The sequence below is a fragment of the Rhincodon typus genome, chromosome 5 (assembly GCF_021869965.1).
Source record: "Rhincodon typus isolate 14 chromosome 5, sRhiTyp1.1, whole genome shotgun sequence".
Lineage (NCBI taxonomy): Eukaryota > Metazoa > Chordata > Chondrichthyes > Orectolobiformes > Rhincodontidae > Rhincodon > Rhincodon typus.
In genome coordinates, this window is record NC_063336.1 from 72,900,887 (window position 1) to 72,921,552 (window position 20,666).

Consider the following 20,666-nt stretch of genomic DNA (forward strand, 5'->3'; position numbering starts at 1 on the left):
TTGGATCAGGGTCACAGTTCAATGGCATTTTTGTTTTGAACATCCAACAAAACAAAAAAAGTCATTGGTTTCACTATAAAATCAGACAAAGTAAAATGGAAGAAAGAAAAATGGGAATGGTAGGCAAGTATCTTTGAACAGACATGAACCAGGCTTTAAAGTTAACCTACTGGATAGTTACAACAGGGTTAGAGTTAGTTCATGTACAAATTGTGGCATGCTACTAAGACACTTCTAGGAGGTCAAAATCTCAGCACAGACTTTGCAACAGAAAGACATAACAAATATCCTTTTTCACAAACTTTAAAGAAAGTTATACTTACCATTGTGCATGAACCGAGATGAGCCTTCAACCCTGATATGCTCGTATAATTTGAACCACAATCCTAAAGAAAAATTAGCTGTTAAACGTAATTACAAATGTCAGTTTGAACATTTCAGTTTCATATGCAGAAAATTAAGGCATTCTGCCTTAGGTTGACAAAAGAATTGCTCAGAAGTACACATTTGAAATAAAGATAATATGTCAGACTGCAAGGAATTACAGATTGATGGATGAAGCATAACACAGCATTTTTATATGCTCTCATCACTGACTTTGATTTCAGCTCCTTTCTGGTGAACAATTACTCTCACATGTTAATGAGGTTGTAAATTTGATCTGGTAGCTGCGGTGGTGTATTATCTACAAAATGTAACACAGTTGTACATTCATACATCTTTTCACAACACCTTCAAAAGCCTCATCCTCTGCCACCTTGAAGAACAAGGTAAGCTGACACATAGAAATATTGTTCTACGGGTATGCCAGCTTACTATGCTGTGATGGTAGCAACCTTCAACAGTAGAAACTATCACCCTCTAAGTGCAGGAGACTGCTCAGCCTGCTTGACCCAAATGCAAACATGTGCCTTCCTGCGCACAAATCCATGCTGACAATCCCTAATCAGGCCGTGACCATCCAACCACCAATAAGAAAAGATACAAGTGGCTACTATATTTACCTTATTTGGACACTGTACTCTCTTATAAGTTTTCATTTCATCCTTCCACTTGCGGAGCACTTCATTACTAAATGTAGGTAAGCCTGGCCGTGTGTACTTTAGCTGAAGAAAACAAAATGACAATATTCACTATTTCACATATTATCAAATATAGGATGTCGATCTGACAAAAACAAATTACGAATAGTTTTAGAAAAATCTTTTGTTGAAAAGACTGTTTCCTGAAGATAAGAAGCAACTGGTTAGCATATACCATTTTACCTTTCAAACCGAGAATTCAATTCAGTCAAACTTGATTTGATCAATACATCCTTTCATGTAGAGTAGAACTCCTTGCTGAACTGTGCTTACACAGTCTAAAGTTGGTGGACATACCCATTTAGATATTGTCTTGCATTGGATCACTGGGACAATGACCCTAATCTATTTCAATCTCTTTGATTCCAGCCTAGATAGTGCCGTAACTTGAACATTTTCCTCAAGTGCTTTGCCAGGTCTTCTTTGACTAGAGCAGTTTCTTTCCCCATTGTACAGTGTCTCATATGAAATGTGCATCCTCCTAGCCTCAGTTGTCTCTCCATCACAACGTCCCCCATGTGCCTCTAACCAGTCTTCTTCATCACTGTGATGCTGTGTCATCAACCGACATACAGGACCTTAAACAGGCAATGCTGGTGAAAGAGGTCCTTCTGATACGACATCTTCGCAGCTCTCTCTTATGACTTGTATGTAGTAGTACCACCTGCAATCTATGCATGTAGCGTGGAAGCTTCATGGCTATATTGATTGCGTTAGGTGTGACAAACGAAAAATCGATGTTCCTGTACTAATTTTTGAGTGGACAACAATCTGTACATCACTGTCTCTAGAGCTGTTACTTCCTAAGTACGGCAAGTGATCAATGTTCTTGATTTTTTTTTAAACCAGATGGTGGTGGAAGAGTCGTGTTGCTGTCAAGTTATCATTGCCTTGTAGCTGATTAGTAGACCAACCATGGTGCTACTAAGCTCAAGACTGATGGTCATGTCTTGGAGCACTGATTCTCCATGGTAATGTCATTTGTAAAATCTAGCTGTCAAGCAGCGGTATTATCATGTGATGTTAAAGTCTGTACCCACCAGCACCTTCAAGATGAAAACAATAGCCAAAAGGAGAAGGAATGGAGAGAGGATACAACCTTGTTGTTCTTATCTGAAGATGTTGAAGCGCCCAAGGTACCTACACTTATGCAGCAGCTGGAGTTGCAGTACAAGGCTCTGTGAATGTTAAAATCCTGCTCTGGGACATTGAGTAACTGCTGCAGACTCTACTTAAGAACTTCTTAAAATCAATGAAGTTGGTAAGTTGCTTTTGACATGCTAAGCTCTGCTTGATGATGTTCCTGACAAAAAAAAGATTTGATTGCAACATGATCGGCGACCTCAGAAAACTGCCTGTTCCTTACTAAGCATTCTGTGTATTTCTGCTTTCAATCCACAGAGGATCAATGCAAAAGCCAGTCCCAAGCCTACTTTAAAGAGGAGGAAGGTGTGCAGCTAACACCCTCACCCCTGTAAAACCCACCACTGCTGCAGGAACAGCAAGCAGCCATCATATTTGCAAACGAAAGCTAAGATGGCATATTTGAAGACACACACAGGAGTGTTTTGTCTTTCTTTTTATATTCTGTCAATCATCTAGCTTGCCATCTGCCTTTGCATAATTAATTGCTTTTTCTTTTAGACTGATACTATCCTTAGCATCTCTCATTAATCACGAGCAGTGGGTCTACCCCTTTGAATTTTTCTTGTCTGTTGAAATGTGTTTCTTTTGTGTATTCTGAAAAACCCTTAAATGTTTGCCACTGTATTGTAATTGGCCAATCATTTAGCTTAACTGTCAATTCATTTTAGCCAGCTCTGCTTTAATGCCTTAATCATCATTTTCTTTAAGTTTTAAAGGCTATAATCGTGGACTCATTCCTGTCTCCCTCAAATTAAATGCAAAATTCAATTATATTATGGTCACTGCTACCTAGAGGCATCTTCACAATGAGATCATTAATTAGTTTCATTTTGTTGCACAATACCAGGTCCTGTAATAACCTGCTCTCTGCGTGGCTTCAGAACATGCCATTCTAAAAATCTATCCTGACAACATTCTGCAAACTCATCTGGGTGACAGTTGCCCATTTGACTTTCAGCATTTGCACAGATTAAAACCACTCCTGATTTTCGCCATGCATCTGACAAGCTCTCATCATTTCTTCCTTTATGCCGCACCCAACCCTGCAGCTACTGTTAACACACTGGGACACTATTCTCACACGTGATTTCTTGTCTTTTTAATTTCTCATTTCTATATTCTTTGCAAAGTTTAGTCTTATTTATTTGGTTGTCTTTTACATTGACAGCCTCTGACATGGTACGTATATAATTTCTCTTATAAACACGTTTTACTTTGTCCCTGACTCTACTTTCATTTATCACGTCTTCCCAATTTAATCCCTTGCCCCCACTTTTTAGTTTAAAATTCTCTCTACTTCCCTAGCTATGTGGTCAACAAGAACACAGTTCCAATATGGTTCAGGTGGAGACTATCCCATCAGCACAGATCCCACTTTCCTCAATACTGCTGCCAGTGCCCCAAGAACTTGAATCCAGTTCACCCAGTCTTCAAGTCATGCATTCTTCTCTCTCAATTTGCACGTAGCTTAGGCAGTTCACAACAATCACGACCTTTGAGGCTCTGCTTCTTAATTTGGCACTTAGATCCTCATACTGACTATGCAGAACCTCCTTTGCCTGCATGTGTTTACTGGCAGCTACATGGCGCACAAGGTGAAGATTTTCCCCCCACTACCCCGCTGTAGATTCGACTAGAATTTGGTGTCATCCAGACAAGTTCAAATAATCTCAAACCTATTGGGCAATACTGTCACCTCACTTTCAAGCACAATGTAAAATTCCATCATATTATGGTCACTCAGTTAAAAAGCTCACTTACAACAAGAGTATTAATTAGCCCTTTCTCAATACTAGATCAAAAATTGCCCGTTCTGTATTCGGGTCTCCCCAAAAACTGGTCATAATGCCTCAGATAGCTACAACAATTCTCCGGCCACATGTTCAATTGATCAAACCTTCTATTCCTATGCTCACTAACATGTGACACTTCCAGATCACTATGCAATGTTTTTCTCACCTTGTCATCATCTGGTACCAGGTCCCGTTGGATTTTCCTCTTGGGCCATTCTCGAGCAAGTTCATCTGCTACTATTTCGTGCAGGTGGTAAGCAGCCAGCTTCGCAGAGCTTCTCTGCACTCTTCCGCTGGATGTTCTCTCTACTTCTGGTTCACTTTCTTTTTCAGCAGCTTCATCATCTGTAATTTCTGGTGACTAGTGAACAAATGCATAGAATTAGTTGACCAAACATTTTGGTTCTGAAATCTTAATGGCTGTTTATGCATGCATTTTATACAGATGTTGAAAGTTAAACAATTGTACTATGAATAGCCACTAGCATCTAGATTGATCCCTCTGCTAGGGAGACAACAATAATTGGATTTGGCTTCAATAACTCTGTGAATCCTGCACATTTGGAGGGAGTTTGAAGGGACAACTCGGACTAAAGTTCAGCATTTGCCCCTTCAGACAGTCAAGCTAAAACTAGGAACATTCTGTGCTATTGCACACAGTGTTAATGTGCCAATGATAACAAAGTGTGGAGCTGGAGGAACAGTGATTTATCTCAGTGGTTTATAACCCTACTGTGAAGCCGCTCCACACTTTGTTATCTCTGACTCCAGCATCTGCAGTTCTTGCTATATCAATGTGCCAATGCTGTGTTTTGTTATAAATCCATTTAATGAAGCTTTGCAAACGTAAAGTCAAATAGGCAGAAGGGTAAAAAATTCTCAATGTGTAGCATCAATCAGTTGATACGCAACTGAAATAAGGCCAACTATTCAAACAGCTTTCACATAGAGTGGTTTGGGGCTGAAATGCACTGCCCGAGTTAGTGGAGCCAGTTTCAATTGAGGTATTCAAAAGGGAACTGGAGGGAATTTTTCAAGAAAGGGAAGAATATGTAGGATTAGGGCATGAAGGCAGGAGAATGGCACAAGGCAAGATGCTCACTTGGACAGCCAGCACAGACGTAATGGGCTTAATGGCCTTATGAGCTGTAACAATTCTAAGACTCCACGATATATGAACATACCGGGGCATGCTCTGATTTCAAATGATAATCCAGGCCTGCCTTTGACTTGTACAACTTTCCACAGTGTTGGCATTTATACAATTGTTTTATTAACTCGGATTCTTCCTTGCCACACTTCTTCAGGTGATAAAGGTAACCCATTATACTAGTGAAGCTGGCACCACAGTCCTGAATGAAGATCAGAAAGATTCACAGTTAGCAATTAATAGAACAGAGTGCACAGAAAAAGCAATGTGACTGTGTAAAGAAACATGTCAGAGGAGACTGGGAAACAGCTCAGCCATAGCTCTCCCGGAGTAATTTCTGATGCACTCAATACATCAAAAGAACAATTACATAATCACATTTTTGTTAAGACCTGTGTTTAGTCTTTAATCAATTTCAAACAAAATGAGCATCACAAACTGATTTTTTTTTTAAAATTGCAAACACAAAATAGAGAGGGGAAGAAAAAAAAGTTACATGATGGGCATCCCGCCTAGTGACATCTACTGTCTACAGAGTCATACAGCATGGAAACAGACCCTGCAGTCCAACCAGTCCATGTCAGACATAATCCCAAACTAAAAACACAGTCTCACCTGTCGTCTCCTGGCCCATAACCCTCCAAATCTTTCCTATTCATATATCCATCCAAATGTCTTTTAAACATTGTAATTGTACCCGCATCAACCACTTCATCAGGAAAGTTCATTCCTCACACGAACCACCCTCCATGTAAAATATTTGCCTCATGTCTTTTTTAAATCTCTCTCCTTAAAAATATGCCTCCCAGTCTTGAAATTCCCCATCTTAGGGATAAGACAACTACCAGCAACTCTATCTATACCTCATTAGTTTATAAACTTCTGTCAGATCAGGTCGACTCTCAAGCTCCTATGCTCCAGTCTTTCATTATGACTCAAACCTTCCATACCCAGCAACATCCTGGTAAATCTCTTTTGAACCCTTTCCAGCTTGATAATATCCTTCCTATAATTGGGCCACCAGAACTGGACACAGTATTCCAGAAGAGACCTCACCAATGTTCTGTACAACCTCAACAATGTCCCAACTCCTTTACTCAAAGGGCTGAACAATGAAGGCAAGTGTGCCAAACGCCTTTTTAACCATCCCGTCTATACGTGACACAAACTTTAAAAAATTATGTACCTGCACTCCTAGTTTCCTCTGTTCTACAACAGTACCCAAGGCCCTACCCTTGTTTGTTGTATCAAAATGCAATACCTCACATTTATCCAGATTGAACTGCATCTGTCATTTTTCAGCCCATTGACTCATTTGATCAAGATCCCTTTGTAATCTTAGAACACCTTCTTCACTGTCGACAATGCCACCAATGTTTGGGTCATCCACAAACTTACTAACCATACCTTCTATATTCTCATCCAAATCATATATATAAATGACAAACAAAAGAGGACCCAGAACCGATCCCTGTGGGACACCACTTGTCACATTCCTCCAGTCCAAAAAGCAATCCTCCACCATTACTGTCTCCTGCTTTTAATTTTTATTGATTAAAAGGTTCAATTGAACCAAAATGTCTATATTTTAAAAAAAAAATTCTCTTTTATTCTTGACTAGAACCTCAATATCTTTATTCATCCATTGTTCCTTAATCTTACCAGCTTTACCTTTCACTAACAGGAACAAAATGCCTCTGAACTCTAATCATCACACTCTTGAATGCCTCCCACTTGTCAGATGTCCTTTTACCTGTGAATAATGTACTCCAATCAACTTTTGAAAGTTCTTGTCTCATATCATTAAAATCTGCCTTACTCCAATTAAAATCTTTAGCTTTTATGGAAGGCTTATCGTTTTCCATAACCATTTTGAAACTAACAGAATTACGATCGCTAGGCGCAAAGTGCTCCCCCACTTTTAGTTCAGTTGCCTGCCCTGCCTTATTGCCCAAAAGAAGGTCTAGTTTTACTAGTTTTGATACAAAGAATTTGAGAGCATATTTGACAAATTCTTCATTATCCAAACCTTTAACACTATGGTAGTCCCAGCCAATATTTGGAAAATTAAAATCCTTCATTATTACAACCTTATTATGCTTACGTACATCTGACATCTCCCGACATATTTGTTTCTCAATGTCTCTTACTATTTTGGTGGTGGTGGTGTGGGGGGGGGGGGGGGGGGTTTGGGTTTTTTGGGTTGTGCGTGTGTATATAGTACAATGTACAATCCCAAAATGTGATCTTTCCTTTCTTATTTGTAATTTCTTCCCTAGTTACAGCAACAGTGTATTCCTTATATCAAGAACACCAGCCTCCTCCCAGTTTCTTGCCTTTTTCTATCCTTCCTATAGCTTCTAAAACTGGGAACATTGAGCTACCAGTCTTGTCCATCTCTCAGCCTAGTTTCCGTAATAGCTATGATGTCCTAATTCCATGTTCTTAAACATGCTCCAAGTCCATCAGCCTTACCTCTACGACCCCTTGCATTGAAATAAATGCAATTTAGTTCTCCAGTTATTACATACTCTGACTCTCTCGTCTTTCTTTTCTATTTAATGTGCTCTCCGCACATTCAGAACCTACCCCATCAATCCATCCATTTACACTGCTACTTAGAATTCCTCCACTCATATTCTTTATCAGTATAAAGTCTCTCTTAATAGAATGAGCATATATCTCTGCTAAACATTGGTCTCTTTCCAGTTTTAGGTTTTTTCTATCCCAAAAGATATTCCAATTGTCCAAAAAAATAATATCCCTGAACAACACACCAGCTCTTCAGCCATTGATTTATCTCCTTCAACCTTTTGTTCCTTCCCTCGTTTGAGTTTGACATTGGGAGTAAACCAGAAATTAATACTTTTAAAGGTTTTATTTTTTAAACCTACCTAGCCTCTTAAATTCCCTCTGTACTGCTTTAATCTTTTCCCTAAAAATGTCATTCCTACCAATGTGTACAACAATTTCTGGCTTCTCAATTTTACTTTTAACAATATACTTGAAACATTGAGAAACGTCCTTAATCCTAGCACCAGGAAAGCAACAAACTGTCCTAAATTCACACACTCTGCCACAGAATTGCCTGTCTATGCCCCCGACAGGAGAGTCACCCATAACAATAATTCTATTAAGTCTTGTCAAACGCTGCCTAACATAAGAATCATTCTAAGTGTCCACTAACTGACTGGTCCTTCCATTTTCATTGAGAGACTATCCCCTTCAACTGAACCAAAACTGAATATCTATTTGATGAAGGAATAGTCACCAGAGACTTTTGAACTACCTCCTTACCTTTCCGGTCAGGCACCCATCTATCTGACTGATCCTGCTAGGTAACAACTTTTCTAAATCTACTAGCCATCTCAGTCTGTACCTTATACGTGGCTTTAGTAGCAATAGGCCTAAAAAAACAATGTTTCAATAACACCTTATATATAAAATAGACTATCGTTCATTACTTACAGAAAATAATGCTGAAATGGAAAAAATTAAAAATATATATATCAAACATGTAAAAACTAAATAAAAAAAATCAACCACTCAGCTGATTAGCTGAATAAAAATGATTCCTCTTCAATAAACTGCTCAAAAGAAAAAAAAACTTCTCTGGAACAAAAACAGAGGTCCTTATTTTTAAAAAAAAAACTACATTTTTTTCAAAAAAAACATATGCAATGCAAAAAAAGTCTAATTAAGAACAATAAAACCTTAGCCATTCACTGTAGACACTTCTAAAAAAAAATTTTTAAGAAGTTCGTTTGAAAAAACCTCAGATAGTAAGAACTGCCGATACTGGAGTCAGAGATAACCCCCTCCCCACAATAAAAACAAAGACAGAATCCCCCTTGTCCTCACGTATTGCCCCACTAACCTCCGGATTCAATGCATAATTCTTCACCACTTCTGCCACCTGCAATCTGACCCAAACCAAGGATATATTTCCCTGCCCACCCTTATCTGTTTTCCGTAAGAACCGCTCTCTCCACGACTCCTTCGTCCGCTCCACATCCCCACTAGCCCCACCACCTCCAGCACCTTTCCCTGCAACCGCAGGAAGTGCTACACCTGCCCCTACACCTCCCGCCTCACCTCCATCCAAGGAGCCAAAAAAACCTTCCATATCAGACAGACGTTTACCTGCACATTAGCTAATGTGGTCTCCTCTACATTGGTGAGACCAAGTGGAGGCTTGGAGACCGCTTTGTAGAGCACCCGTGCTCGGTTCGCAACAAACGACAACACATTGCAGTCGCGAACCACTTCAACTCCCCCTCCCATTCCCTGGACGGCATGTCCATCCTGGGCCTCTTCCAGTGTCACACCACCACCACCACCCGGAAACTGGAGGAGCACCACCTCATATTCCACCTTGGGAGCCTACAACACAATGGTCTCAATGTGGACTTTACTAGCTTCAAAATCGCCCCACCCCTGGCCTCATCCCATGACCAACCCTCCCTCTCATCCCTGCCTCCTTGACCTGTCAATCTTCCCCCCCCCCATCTATCCGCCCCTCCCACCTCACTCACCAATCCCCACCACTGCCTAAATGCACTCATCTATCACCATCCCACCTATCTTCCCCAGCCCCACCCCTCCTCTCTATTTATTTCAGAGCTCCCTTCCCCCTTCCCCGTTTCTGAAGAAGGGTCCAGACCCGAAACGTCAGCTTTCCTGCTCTTCTGATGCTGCCTGACCTGCTGTGTTCCTCCAGCTCCACACTTATCTTCGTTTGAAAAAAAGTCACTGCTTTTTTTGTTTTATTTGAATGTTAATAAAACAAAATGGAAAAAAAATCTTATATTTGTAAACTATAATGACTATAATAACTAAAAAAAAACACAAACTATAATAATTCTTTAACTAAGCCTGCAATCCCAAGAGCAGCTGCAAGATCCATGCTGCTCCTTGTAACACCCCACCACCTTTACTGAGAGAGAGCTCTGGAGCAAAGCAACCATGTCCCAGCTCTTCCAGTTCACCAGTTACAGAGCTGAAATTGCAGACAGCCAATGCATACTGAGCAAGGAACATGCACTTAAATGCACATCCTTACACATCCTATATTTTCTGATTTCACTGTAAAAGAAAAATGATACTGGGGGTTGAGGCACATTAATAGATAGTGGTTCACTACCTCTTATAAACACTGCAAACATGGCAGCCTTAAACTAGAGGACAGTCAACACATACCAACACACCACAAGATTAATGGTTCCTCTTCAAATAATACACTTAATATTCTGTACGGAAAGCCGACTTTTAAAAATTGCTCAAATACTCAAGTATAAAGATACATGCTCTAGTATAAAATAAGATCACTGCAAAATTGAACTACTATTTCAATATTTCTCATGTACTTAAAGAAATAAATCAGTTCAAACATTTTAAATTAAAAAAAGTTTACTTTAAAAAGGCAGTAGTAATTGTATTCAATATTTTCTGCTCCTACCTGACGGAGACACTTCAGTCTGCCCATTCTCCTCAACACCTTTCGAAGTCTGTCTCTCTCAGACTGTTCATCAACTACATCCCCATCTTTCAAAATTGGCTGAAAAAGATACAAATATCGAAAGTTTTACAATGCCAGAATAACACCAATGTGTACTTTGTCAACACCAAACAAATAGCAATGGTCAAGTCCTGAATTCACACGGTTCCTGTTCTCAATTCCGAAAACAGATTAAAATAAATTATATCCGATTTACAGTTAGTAATCTGAGAGACTTGAATTCAAGGGATATAGTGCTGTAGAACAGCACAATAGGCTTTTGACTGGATCTGAAATTGCCTTCTGGAAGTATGAATTTTGAACTCATGTCAGAGACCAAAGACTAGAAAAATGATCCTTTCCTCACAACTGATGACCCAGACACTGACTCAAACTCTATATGCTGCCTTTGTAAAAATCATCAGGACCAATTTTGAATTTTTCCCATTCACATTTTATACATAGACAATTTAAATAAGAACCTTAGATGATATTGACAAAATGATGAGAGAGGAACATAGAGACATGGATCATACCACCATAAAGATGCTCACGCCATCTACACATGTTCTTTCTGTATGAATGCCAAGTGCCAAACTAAACGGTCTGAAATGGAGATAGTAGGAAGTGCAGATGCTGGAGAATCTGAGACAACAAGGTGCAGGGCTGGATGAACACAGCAGGCCAAGCAGCATCATAGGAGCAGAGAGGCTGACGTTTCGGGCCTAGACCCTTCATCAGAAAAGGGGGAGGGGAAGGGGGTTCCGAAATAAATAGGGAGAGAGTGGGAGGCGGATAGAAGAGGGATAGAGGAGAGGAAACAAACAGGTCGAAGAGGCGGGGATGGAGCCAGTAAAGGTGAGTGTAGGTAGGGAGTTAGGAAGGGGATAGGTCAGTCCAGGGAGGACGGACAGGTCAAGGGGGCGGGATGAGGTTGGTCGGTAGGAGATGGAGGTGCGGCTTGAGGTGGGAGGAGGGGATAGGTGGGAGGAAGAACAGGTTAGGGAGGCAGGGACGAGCTGGACTGGTTTTGGGATGCGGTAGGGGGAGGGGAGATTTTGAAACTTGTGAAGTCCACATTGATACCATTGGGCTGCAGGGTTCCCAAGCGGAATATGAGTTGCTGTTCCTGCAACCTTCGGGTGGCATCGTTGTGGCACTGCAGGAGGCCCAGGATGGACATGTCGTCTGAGGAATGGGAGGGGGAGTTGAAATGGTTCGCGACTGGGAGGTGCAGTTGTTTATTGCGAACTGAGCGTAGGTGTTCTGCAAAGCGGTCCCAAATGGGTAGATGTCAGGTCACAACAGATAGGTCAACTAGCTTCACTCTGGGCAAAGTTCAGGAGTTCTCAAATCTAATAGACAGAACACCATTATTTATTTTACATGAAAAAGGATGTTAAAACAAGCTCAGGACCAGTACCTATCACTTGATTAAGATTCAGAATAAGCATGCTATTTGGTATTTGACTGAGTTTGCTGTCCAGAAAGCCCACCACTGTATCTCAAACCTAACCTAAGAACATAGGTTTAACACAGGAATATACGACTAAAACGAAACATTTGAATTCAGTCATGAGTTACGATAGCAAAGAACAGTCAAAGCTTTACTTAGATTACCATGTTGTTATGGTCTGCCATTAAATGGTACTTGAGTCCAGCTAGAGACTTCAATTGTTTCCCACAGTGTTGGCAAACAAAGGGTTCCTAAAAGAAAAAGCGCAACCTTTAGAAACCGCAATATCAAAATGTTGTTGTGAGCTTAATCTATTATAAAGAATGTAGATATGATTGGTCAATTTGAAACAAAAATGCAACTGGCATTTCTAAGTTTTCACTTTAAAAGAAAAGTCTGTTACACTGTCATGAACTACAACATCTTTCAAATATAGATAACAAGGTGTGGAGCTGGATGAACACAGCAGGCCAGGCAGCATCAAGGAGCAGGAAAGCTGACGTTTCGGGTCTGGACCCTTCTTATCTTTCAAATATTAGGTACTGTATATTGCCAAGATATCCAGAACTCAAAATTAAGTTTTTCTACACCATGGAGCCATCAGTCAATCATCCATGCAACACTCCCTGCTGCTCATTTGGTTACATGTCTGACATCATTAGCGTCAGTAGTTTGACAGTTGTCCAGGTTCTTGCATGCTGTGCAGCAGCAGAAAATAGTGGATGGTGATAAGATTGTATTTCTAAAGGATTGTAGAGAAGATGGGCGTCAATTATGACTTAATGGCAGTATTCTCACACCCTGAATGCTAAATTATGTGTTCAACTCCACCCCTCTGATGTCAGCCCATTGTTCAAGTTGACACTTCAGTCCAGTACTGATGGAATACTATCATTTGGACAACACTCATATTTACCATTTAAGTGCATTTAACATAAATGTCCTAACATGTTTAAGAGGAATAACAAATCAGAATAGGTTATTGGATATAGAGGCACATACAGACAGATGACCAAAGGCTTGTTCAAAGATAGGAGAATGCAAGGCAGAAAGATAATTGGTGTAATGAGATAATTCTGCTACTCAGGACCTAAGTAACTACAATACAATGCCAACTTCACTTTGTTGTTACCACCAAATCCATAATTTGCAAATAAACTGCCTGCCGCAGTTGCACGGAGTCACAACCCTACCATGCAATTACTTGGATTTAAGTTAATCAATCCAGTTTACAGCAGGACATGCCAACTTAATTTCACTCCGTCTGGGAGATCTTATATCATGAAATTAATAGGCACCTCTTTGCAGTTTGCCATATGTTTTTTCAATCCTTCTACTGTCTTCCTCATGACAGCCTTACAAGTGGGGCATGTAATCTTTCCTTTTTCCAGAATTTCCAGACACCAGTGCTCCTCCAGACTTCCTGCAAATGAAATGTGATTAGTTAAAGCTCAGAATAATTCATGTGCAAATTTTATACCTTTTAAATTAAAACTGATTTCAGAAGAGTTAACATTTTAAGTCTCCCCCTCATTTCACTTCCTTAGGAACGCAGAGTCAAATGCAGATGACAGATATCTTTTTTTTTTAAAAAGCCATTGTCAGATCAAGATACTACTGAATTCTGTTCATCTGTCAATACTTTTCATTATTCCCTCATCAAAAAAATAAACACTGGGTTTCTTTTCTCTACTGGACATTTTCTTAAAAACTCAACTCCAACAAATGTGAAAGAGTGAATGGACTTTTTAAACGCATAAGGCTTAAATTACTTGGTTGAGTGAAGGGCAGGACTAGCAGCTCAGCATTCCAGAGTTTAGATATTGCACGTGATAAAGAGGAATGTAAAAGGGGTTGGGAAGATGCATTACCGATTAAGGGGAATGTCACAGCTGTACTAAGAAGGACACCTTGGAGGGCTCTTCCAGCAAGGCTATAAGGGTAGAACTTAGAAATAAGAAACGTGCAATCACTGTGATGGGTTTATACTATAGGCTGCCCACGGAAGAACAAATATGTAAACAGATGACAGAACATAGAACTGTACAGCACAGGAAAGGGCCCTATGGCCCACAATATTGTGCAGAACAAGACACCAAACGTAACTAATCCCTCTGCCTGCCCTTGGTCCATATCCCTCCATTCCTTGAATATTCATGTGCTTATCTAACAGTCCCTTAAATGTCCTTATTGTATTTGCCTCCACCATCACCCCAGCAACGCGGTCAAGACTGCTACCACTCTTTGGGGTAAGAAAACCTGCCCCCCACATCTCCTTTGAACTTTCCCCCTCTAACCTTAAATGCATGCCCCCTAGTGTCAGACATTTCAACTCTGGGAAAAAGATTTGACTGTCAACCCTATCTATGCATCTCAAATTTTACAGACTTCCATCAAATCTCCCCTCAGCCTCCACAGCTCCAGAGAAAACAAGCCAAGTTTTTCTAGCCTCTCCTTATAGCTCATACCCTCTAATCCAGGCAGCATCCTGGTAAACCTCTTCTGCACCCTCTCCAAAGCCTCCACATCCTACCTGTGATGTGGCACCCAGAATTGAACACAATACTCTTAAGTGTAGCCTAACCAAAGTCTTATAAAGCTGCAACATGACACCCTGATTGTTGTATTCAATTCCCCAACCAATAAAGAGAAGCAGGCCATATGCCTTCTTTACCACGCTATCTACTTGCGCGGCCACATTCAAGGAGCTATGGACTCAAACCCCAAAATCCTTCTGTACATCAATGCTGTTCAGAGTCCTGCCATTAACTGCATACTTTTCCTTAACATTTGATCCCCCAAAATGCAGCACCTCACACTTACCCAGATTAAAGTCCATCTGCCATTTCTCTGCCCATATCTGCAACTGATCTATATCCCGCTGTATCCTTTGACAACCTTCTACATTATTCACAACTCCATCAATCTTTGCATCATCTGCAAACTTACCAACCCACCCATCTACATTTTCATCCCAGTCATCTACATATATCGCAAACAACAGAGGTCCCAGAATGGATCTCTGCGGAACACCACCAGTCACAGACCTCCAGCCCGAAAACACCCTTCCTCCACTACTCTGTCTTCTACGGGGAAGCCAATTCTGTATCGACGCAGCCAAGACACCGTGGATCCCATGCATCTTAATCTTCTGGATGAGCCTAGCATGAGGGACTTTTGTTGAAAGCCTTACTAAAATCCACGTAAACATCGTCCACTGCTCTATCCTCAATCACCTTCATTACCTTCTCGAAAAATTCAATCAAGTTAATAAAACATGACCAGCCCTGCACAAAGCCATGCTGACTGTCACTAATTAGGCCATGATTTTCCAGATGTGTGTATATCCTATCCCTAAGAATTCTCTCCAATAGCTTCCCAACCACCGTTGAGAGACTCACCGGTCTGTAGTTTCCTGGATCATCCCTATTTCCATCCCTATGAGGGAAAGATGTAAAAACAGCAGGGTTGTTGTAATGGTGATTTTAATTTCCCCCATATTCACTGGTATATTGGGACTCCCTTAGCGCGAGGTGCCTAGACGATGCAGAATTTATTAGGTGTATCCAGGAACCATTCTTGTAACAATATGTAGATAGTCCAACTAGGGAAAAGATCATACTAAACCTTGTATTGGGAAATAGGCCTGGTCAGGTGATTGAAGTTTCAGTGGGGAGAATTTTGGGAACAGTGATCATAATTCCAAAAGTTTTAAGATAGCTATCGATAAGGATTAGACTGCTCCTCAGATGAAAATGTGAAACAGGGGGAAGGCTGGGGGCAGCTGCTTGAAGGTAAATCCACATCTGACATGTGGTAACCTTTCAAAAGCCAGTTGACTAGAGGTCAGGACCTGTGAGGATGAAAAATAAGAATTGCAAGATTCAGGAACCTTGGATGATGAGAGATGTTGCAAGTTTAATTAAAAAGAAAAAGGAAACATATCTAAGGTTTAGCAAACTGAAATCAAACAAGGCCCTTGAGGAGTACAAGGGAAACAAAAAAGAACTTCAAGAAATTAGGAAGGCTGGAAGGCGCCATGAAATGTCCTTGGCTAGTAGGATTAAGGAGACTACTAAACCATTTACCCTTTTATTAGGAACAAGAGAGTAGCTAGGGAAAGGGTAGGTCTACTCAAGGACAAAGGAGAGAATTTATGCTTGGAGCCAAAGGAATTGGGTGAGATCCTTGATGAATACTTTGCATCAGTATTCACTAAGGGGAGAGACACGGTACGTACAGAGAAAGGTCTGTTGATACTCTGAGGCATGTCCATGTTAAGGAAGAAAGAAGTGTTGGGTGTCCTGAAAAGCATTAAGGTAGTTAAGACCTTAGGACCTCATGGGATCTATCCCAGGAAACTGAAGGAGGCAAGGGAGGAGATTTCTGGAGCCTTGAGAGATCTTTGTATCCTTTCTAGCCACAAGCAAGGCCACATACGACTGGAGAATAGCCAATGTTGATCCTTTGTTCATGAAGGCAGACATAATCCAAGAAGTTATATGCCGGTGTGCTTTACATCAGTGGTAGGGAAATTATTGGAGATGATCTTTAGGAACAGGTTTTACTCACATTTGGAGAAGAATGGACTTATTACGGATAGTCAGCATGGCTTTATGCAGAGGTGGTCTTGTCTCAAGATTGATTGAGCCTTTTGAGGAAGTGATGAAGATGGTTGTTGAGGGTAAGGCAGTGGATGTTATCTATGTAAACTTTATTAAAGCATTTGACATGTTCCGTCACAGCAGGTTGGTCCAAAAGATCAAATCGCAAATTGGACATAAAATTGGCTTGTCCACAGAAGACACAGCGTAATTGAGGAGAGCTAGTTTTCTGACAAGAGATCTGTGACCAGTGGTGATCTGCAAGGATCAGTGCTGGGACTTCTGTTGTTTTGTAATATATATGAATGATTTGGATGAAAATGTCGGTGGTCTGGTTAGTAACCTACTGATGACCTAAAAATTGGTAGAGTTTTGGATAGTAAGGAAGGGTATCAAAGTATGCAACAGGATGTAGATTAGCTGGAAAGCAGCATGGAGAAATGGCAGAGGGAGTTTACTCCGAACAAGTGTGAGCTGATGCACTTTGGGAGGTCAAGTGCAAAAGGGAAGTATTCTGGAAATGGCCAGACCCTTAGGAGCATTAATATACAGAGGGATTTTGGGGTTCAAGTCCATAGCTCTCTGGATACAAGCAATACAAATGGATAAGGTGGTAAAGGCAGCATATGGCATGATTGCCTTCATTGATTAGGGCATCAGAGTATAAAAATGAGCAAATTACGTTGCAGCTGTATAAAACTAGTTAGGCGACATTTGGAGTACAGTGTACAGTTCAGATTGCTACACTATAAGAAAGATGTGGAGGCTTTGAAGAGAGTACAAGAGAAGTTTATCAGGATGTTCCTTGGATTGGAGTGTGTTAGCTAAAAGGAGAGTCAATACAGTGTGGAGCCGGAGGACCACAGCAGATTAGGCAGCATCAGAGGAGCAGGAAAGTCGCATTTTGGTTTTACACCCTTCATCAGGGCTGGGAAGGAGGAAGGGAGCTCGGAAATAAATGGGGGGGTGGGGCTGGGGGGGGGGGAAGGGAGGGGGGATAGTGATAGGTGGACGCAGGCAGGGGTAGTGTAGATTGGTCAGTGGTAAGGGTGGGGCGGATAGATGAGAAAGATGATGGACTGGTTCTTTCAGGTCAAGGAGGCAGGAATGAGAGGGAGGGTTGGACATGGGATGAGGGCATTTTGAAACTGGCGAATTTTATGCTGAGGCCATTGCGCTGTAAGCTCCCAAGGCGGAATAGGATGTGTTGTTTCTCCAATTTGCATGTGGCATCATTGTGACACTGGAGGCAGCCCAGGATGGACATGTCACCAAGGGAGTGGTGGTGGTGGGGTGGGGGGTGTCATGGGGAGGTGATGGCCTAGTGGTATTATCACTGGACTGTTAATCCAGAGATCCAGATAATGTTCTGGGCATCCAGGTTAGAATCCCACCATGGCAGATGGTGGAATTTGAATTCAATAAATATCTGGAATTAACAATTTAATGAAGACCGTGAATCCATTGTCAAATGTTGGAAAAACCCACCTGGTTCACCAACGTCCTTTAAGGAAGGAAACCGCCATCCTTACCTGGTCTGGCCTACATGTGACTCCAGACCCAGAGCACTGTGGTTGACTCTTAACTGCTCTCTGATCAATTACAGACGGGCAATAAATGCTGCCTAGCCAGCATCGCCCTCATTACGTGAATGAATAAAGAAAACAAAACAGTTGGCAACTGGAAGGTGTTGTTGATGACAGCTTAGAATGCAGCTGCTCTGCGAACCAGTCACAAACTCTGCTCTTGGTCTCACCGATGTAGAAATGACCACATCGAGAGCAATGGATACAGTAGACCAGGTTGGAGGACTTAGAGGTCTGTTGGATTTGGAAAGATTGTTTGGGGCCTTGGACGGAGGTGAGAGGGGACGTGCAAGGGCAGGTATAGCACCTCCTGTGGTTGCAGAGAAAGGTGCCCTGTATGGTCGAGTTGGTGGGGAGCACGGAGCGGACAAAGGAGTCACGGAGTGAGTGATCCCCATGAAAGGCAGGTAGGGGTGGGGAGGAAAATCTCTCTGATGGTGGGGTCAGATTGCAGGTGGCAGAGGATGATGTGGTGGTAAGTGAGGACCGGGGGACTCTGGCTTTATTTTTGTTGGGAGGAGAGGTTTTGAGAGCAAGAGATGTGGTTGAGGGCATTATGAATCACCAGAGCTGGGGCGGGAGGGGGGGGGGGGAGGTGGGGAGAGAGCGGATGTTGCAGTCCTTGAAGTAGAGGAGGATATCTGGGATGTCGGAGTGGAATGCTCCATCTTGGGAGTGGATGTATTGGAGGCGGAGGAATTGGGGAGCATGGGATCGCATTCTTGTGGTACGGTGGGTGAGAGGAGGTGTAGTCAAGGTAGCTATGGGAGTCAGTGAGTTTGAAATAGATGTCACTGCCGAGATGGTTACCAGCTGCCCCACTGAATTCATCTCCACTTACCTTGACTCCGTTTTTTCTCCCCTGGTCCAGCTACATTCAGGACACTACCTACACCCTCCACCTCCTGTCATTTCTCATTACAAGAAATCAAGATCAAAGGAAAGAGTAAGAACAGAATTAATAAACTGATGGAAGGAGAGGAAACCAATAATCCTCTCATTTAGATCCTTCATGATTTATACAAACACTTTCACCTTTCTCCCACACAAGAAACTTGCTACATGGAATACAACCAACCATGACAAGGAGATCTGGCCTACTACTTCACTTCAATCTACTCAAGCAAAGGCTTGAACTAATTCCCATTCACTCCTTATACACACAATTATTGGTAAAGCCAACAAGCTGCCTGTGTATCAAATCAAAACAGCACTCTCAGCCAGGATTGACAACAGGCATGATAAACTCTAATGAGTAGAAATGTGAAAGACCAGGACTATTTTCACTGGATCAAAGAAGCTGCAGAGTAATTAATTATTTTAAAATAATGAACGATTTTGATAGACTAGCTGGGGAGTCAGCATAGACGAGTTATCAAATTAAAATATTTTGAATGAGAGTAGGAAAACAGCATTATATAGATGTTCAGAGAACTTGAGAGATGGGTTGGGACAGGGAGTGGTTGAGGCATCAACTATAGTGACTACAAACAAGTAATTGGATAAGTATTTTGAAGTGCAGAGCTAAAAGAGAGGCAGTGAGAGAGTTTTGGATTTCACTGTTTTACAGCTGTGTCGGCAGCATGGATCAAATATTTGTGCTGTAGATTTTTGTGGACCATACAAAAATCAAAAGCAGCTGGCAAACACGTCAGCTAGATCAGCAAAAGATAAATGAAATTGATTAAGCCTTTTAAATTCAATGCAGTGCAGTCAAATCATTAGAAAGCTTACCTCCAGCAATAATTACAGACCAAGCATGATATTTGTTACACCTCACACCATGTAGATAGTTCATGTTTCTTTACTATATTCTGTCATTAAGCATCCCAGTTAATATGTACATAATTTTTAACATATTATTTCTGCTATTAAGCTCAGCCAAGACAAGTTACTTTCAACTCAGCAGCATTTACCTCATACCTGCTGGATATGAAGGGGGATCCTTTCTCACATATTGAGAGCGATTTCTGGATTTTGGTTTCTGTGCTTTGGTATTGACTTTAAAGGATTTTCTTTTTTTATCCTGTTTATTTGTTACTGTAAATAAAAAGTACCATAAATTGAAACAGTAATATGTATCCAAGCACATTATTCTAGACTAAAAGAAAGGTACATGTTACCTACCATACACAGAAGTATATGCCATTATGGGTGGCACGGTGGCTTAGTAGTTAGCACTGCTGCCTCACAGCGCCAGGGACGTGCGTTCAATTCCAGCCTCAGGTGACTGACTGTGTGGAGTCTGCACGTTCTCACTTTATGTATGGGTTTCCTTCAGGTGCTCTAAGTTTTTTTCCATAGTCCAAAGACGTGCAGGTTTAGGTGGATTGGCCATGCTGAATTATCCAT

The 20,666-nt window shown here is 41.3% G+C and overlaps 1 protein-coding gene across 1 annotated transcript in view; it reads right to left on the reverse strand.

Annotated features, from left to right (window-relative positions):
• Positions 1–20,463, reverse strand: part of znf512 (zinc finger protein 512) — a 28,264-nt gene extending 7,801 nt beyond the window's left edge. The window contains exons 1-9 of the mRNA XM_048597069.1: positions 20,442–20,463; positions 20,238–20,354; positions 13,423–13,547; positions 12,289–12,375; positions 10,630–10,728; positions 5,206–5,373; positions 4,188–4,382; positions 1,005–1,106; positions 324–386 (exon numbers count right to left, since the gene is read on the reverse strand). Coding sequence (XP_048453026.1) covers positions 324–386; positions 1,005–1,106; positions 4,188–4,382; positions 5,206–5,373; positions 10,630–10,728; positions 12,289–12,375; positions 13,423–13,547; positions 20,238–20,354; positions 20,442–20,463 — 978 coding nt within the window. The remainder of the gene's footprint in view (positions 1–323; positions 387–1,004; positions 1,107–4,187; positions 4,383–5,205; positions 5,374–10,629; positions 10,729–12,288; positions 12,376–13,422; positions 13,548–20,237; positions 20,355–20,441) is intronic.
• Positions 20,464–20,666: the final 203 nt, after the last annotated feature.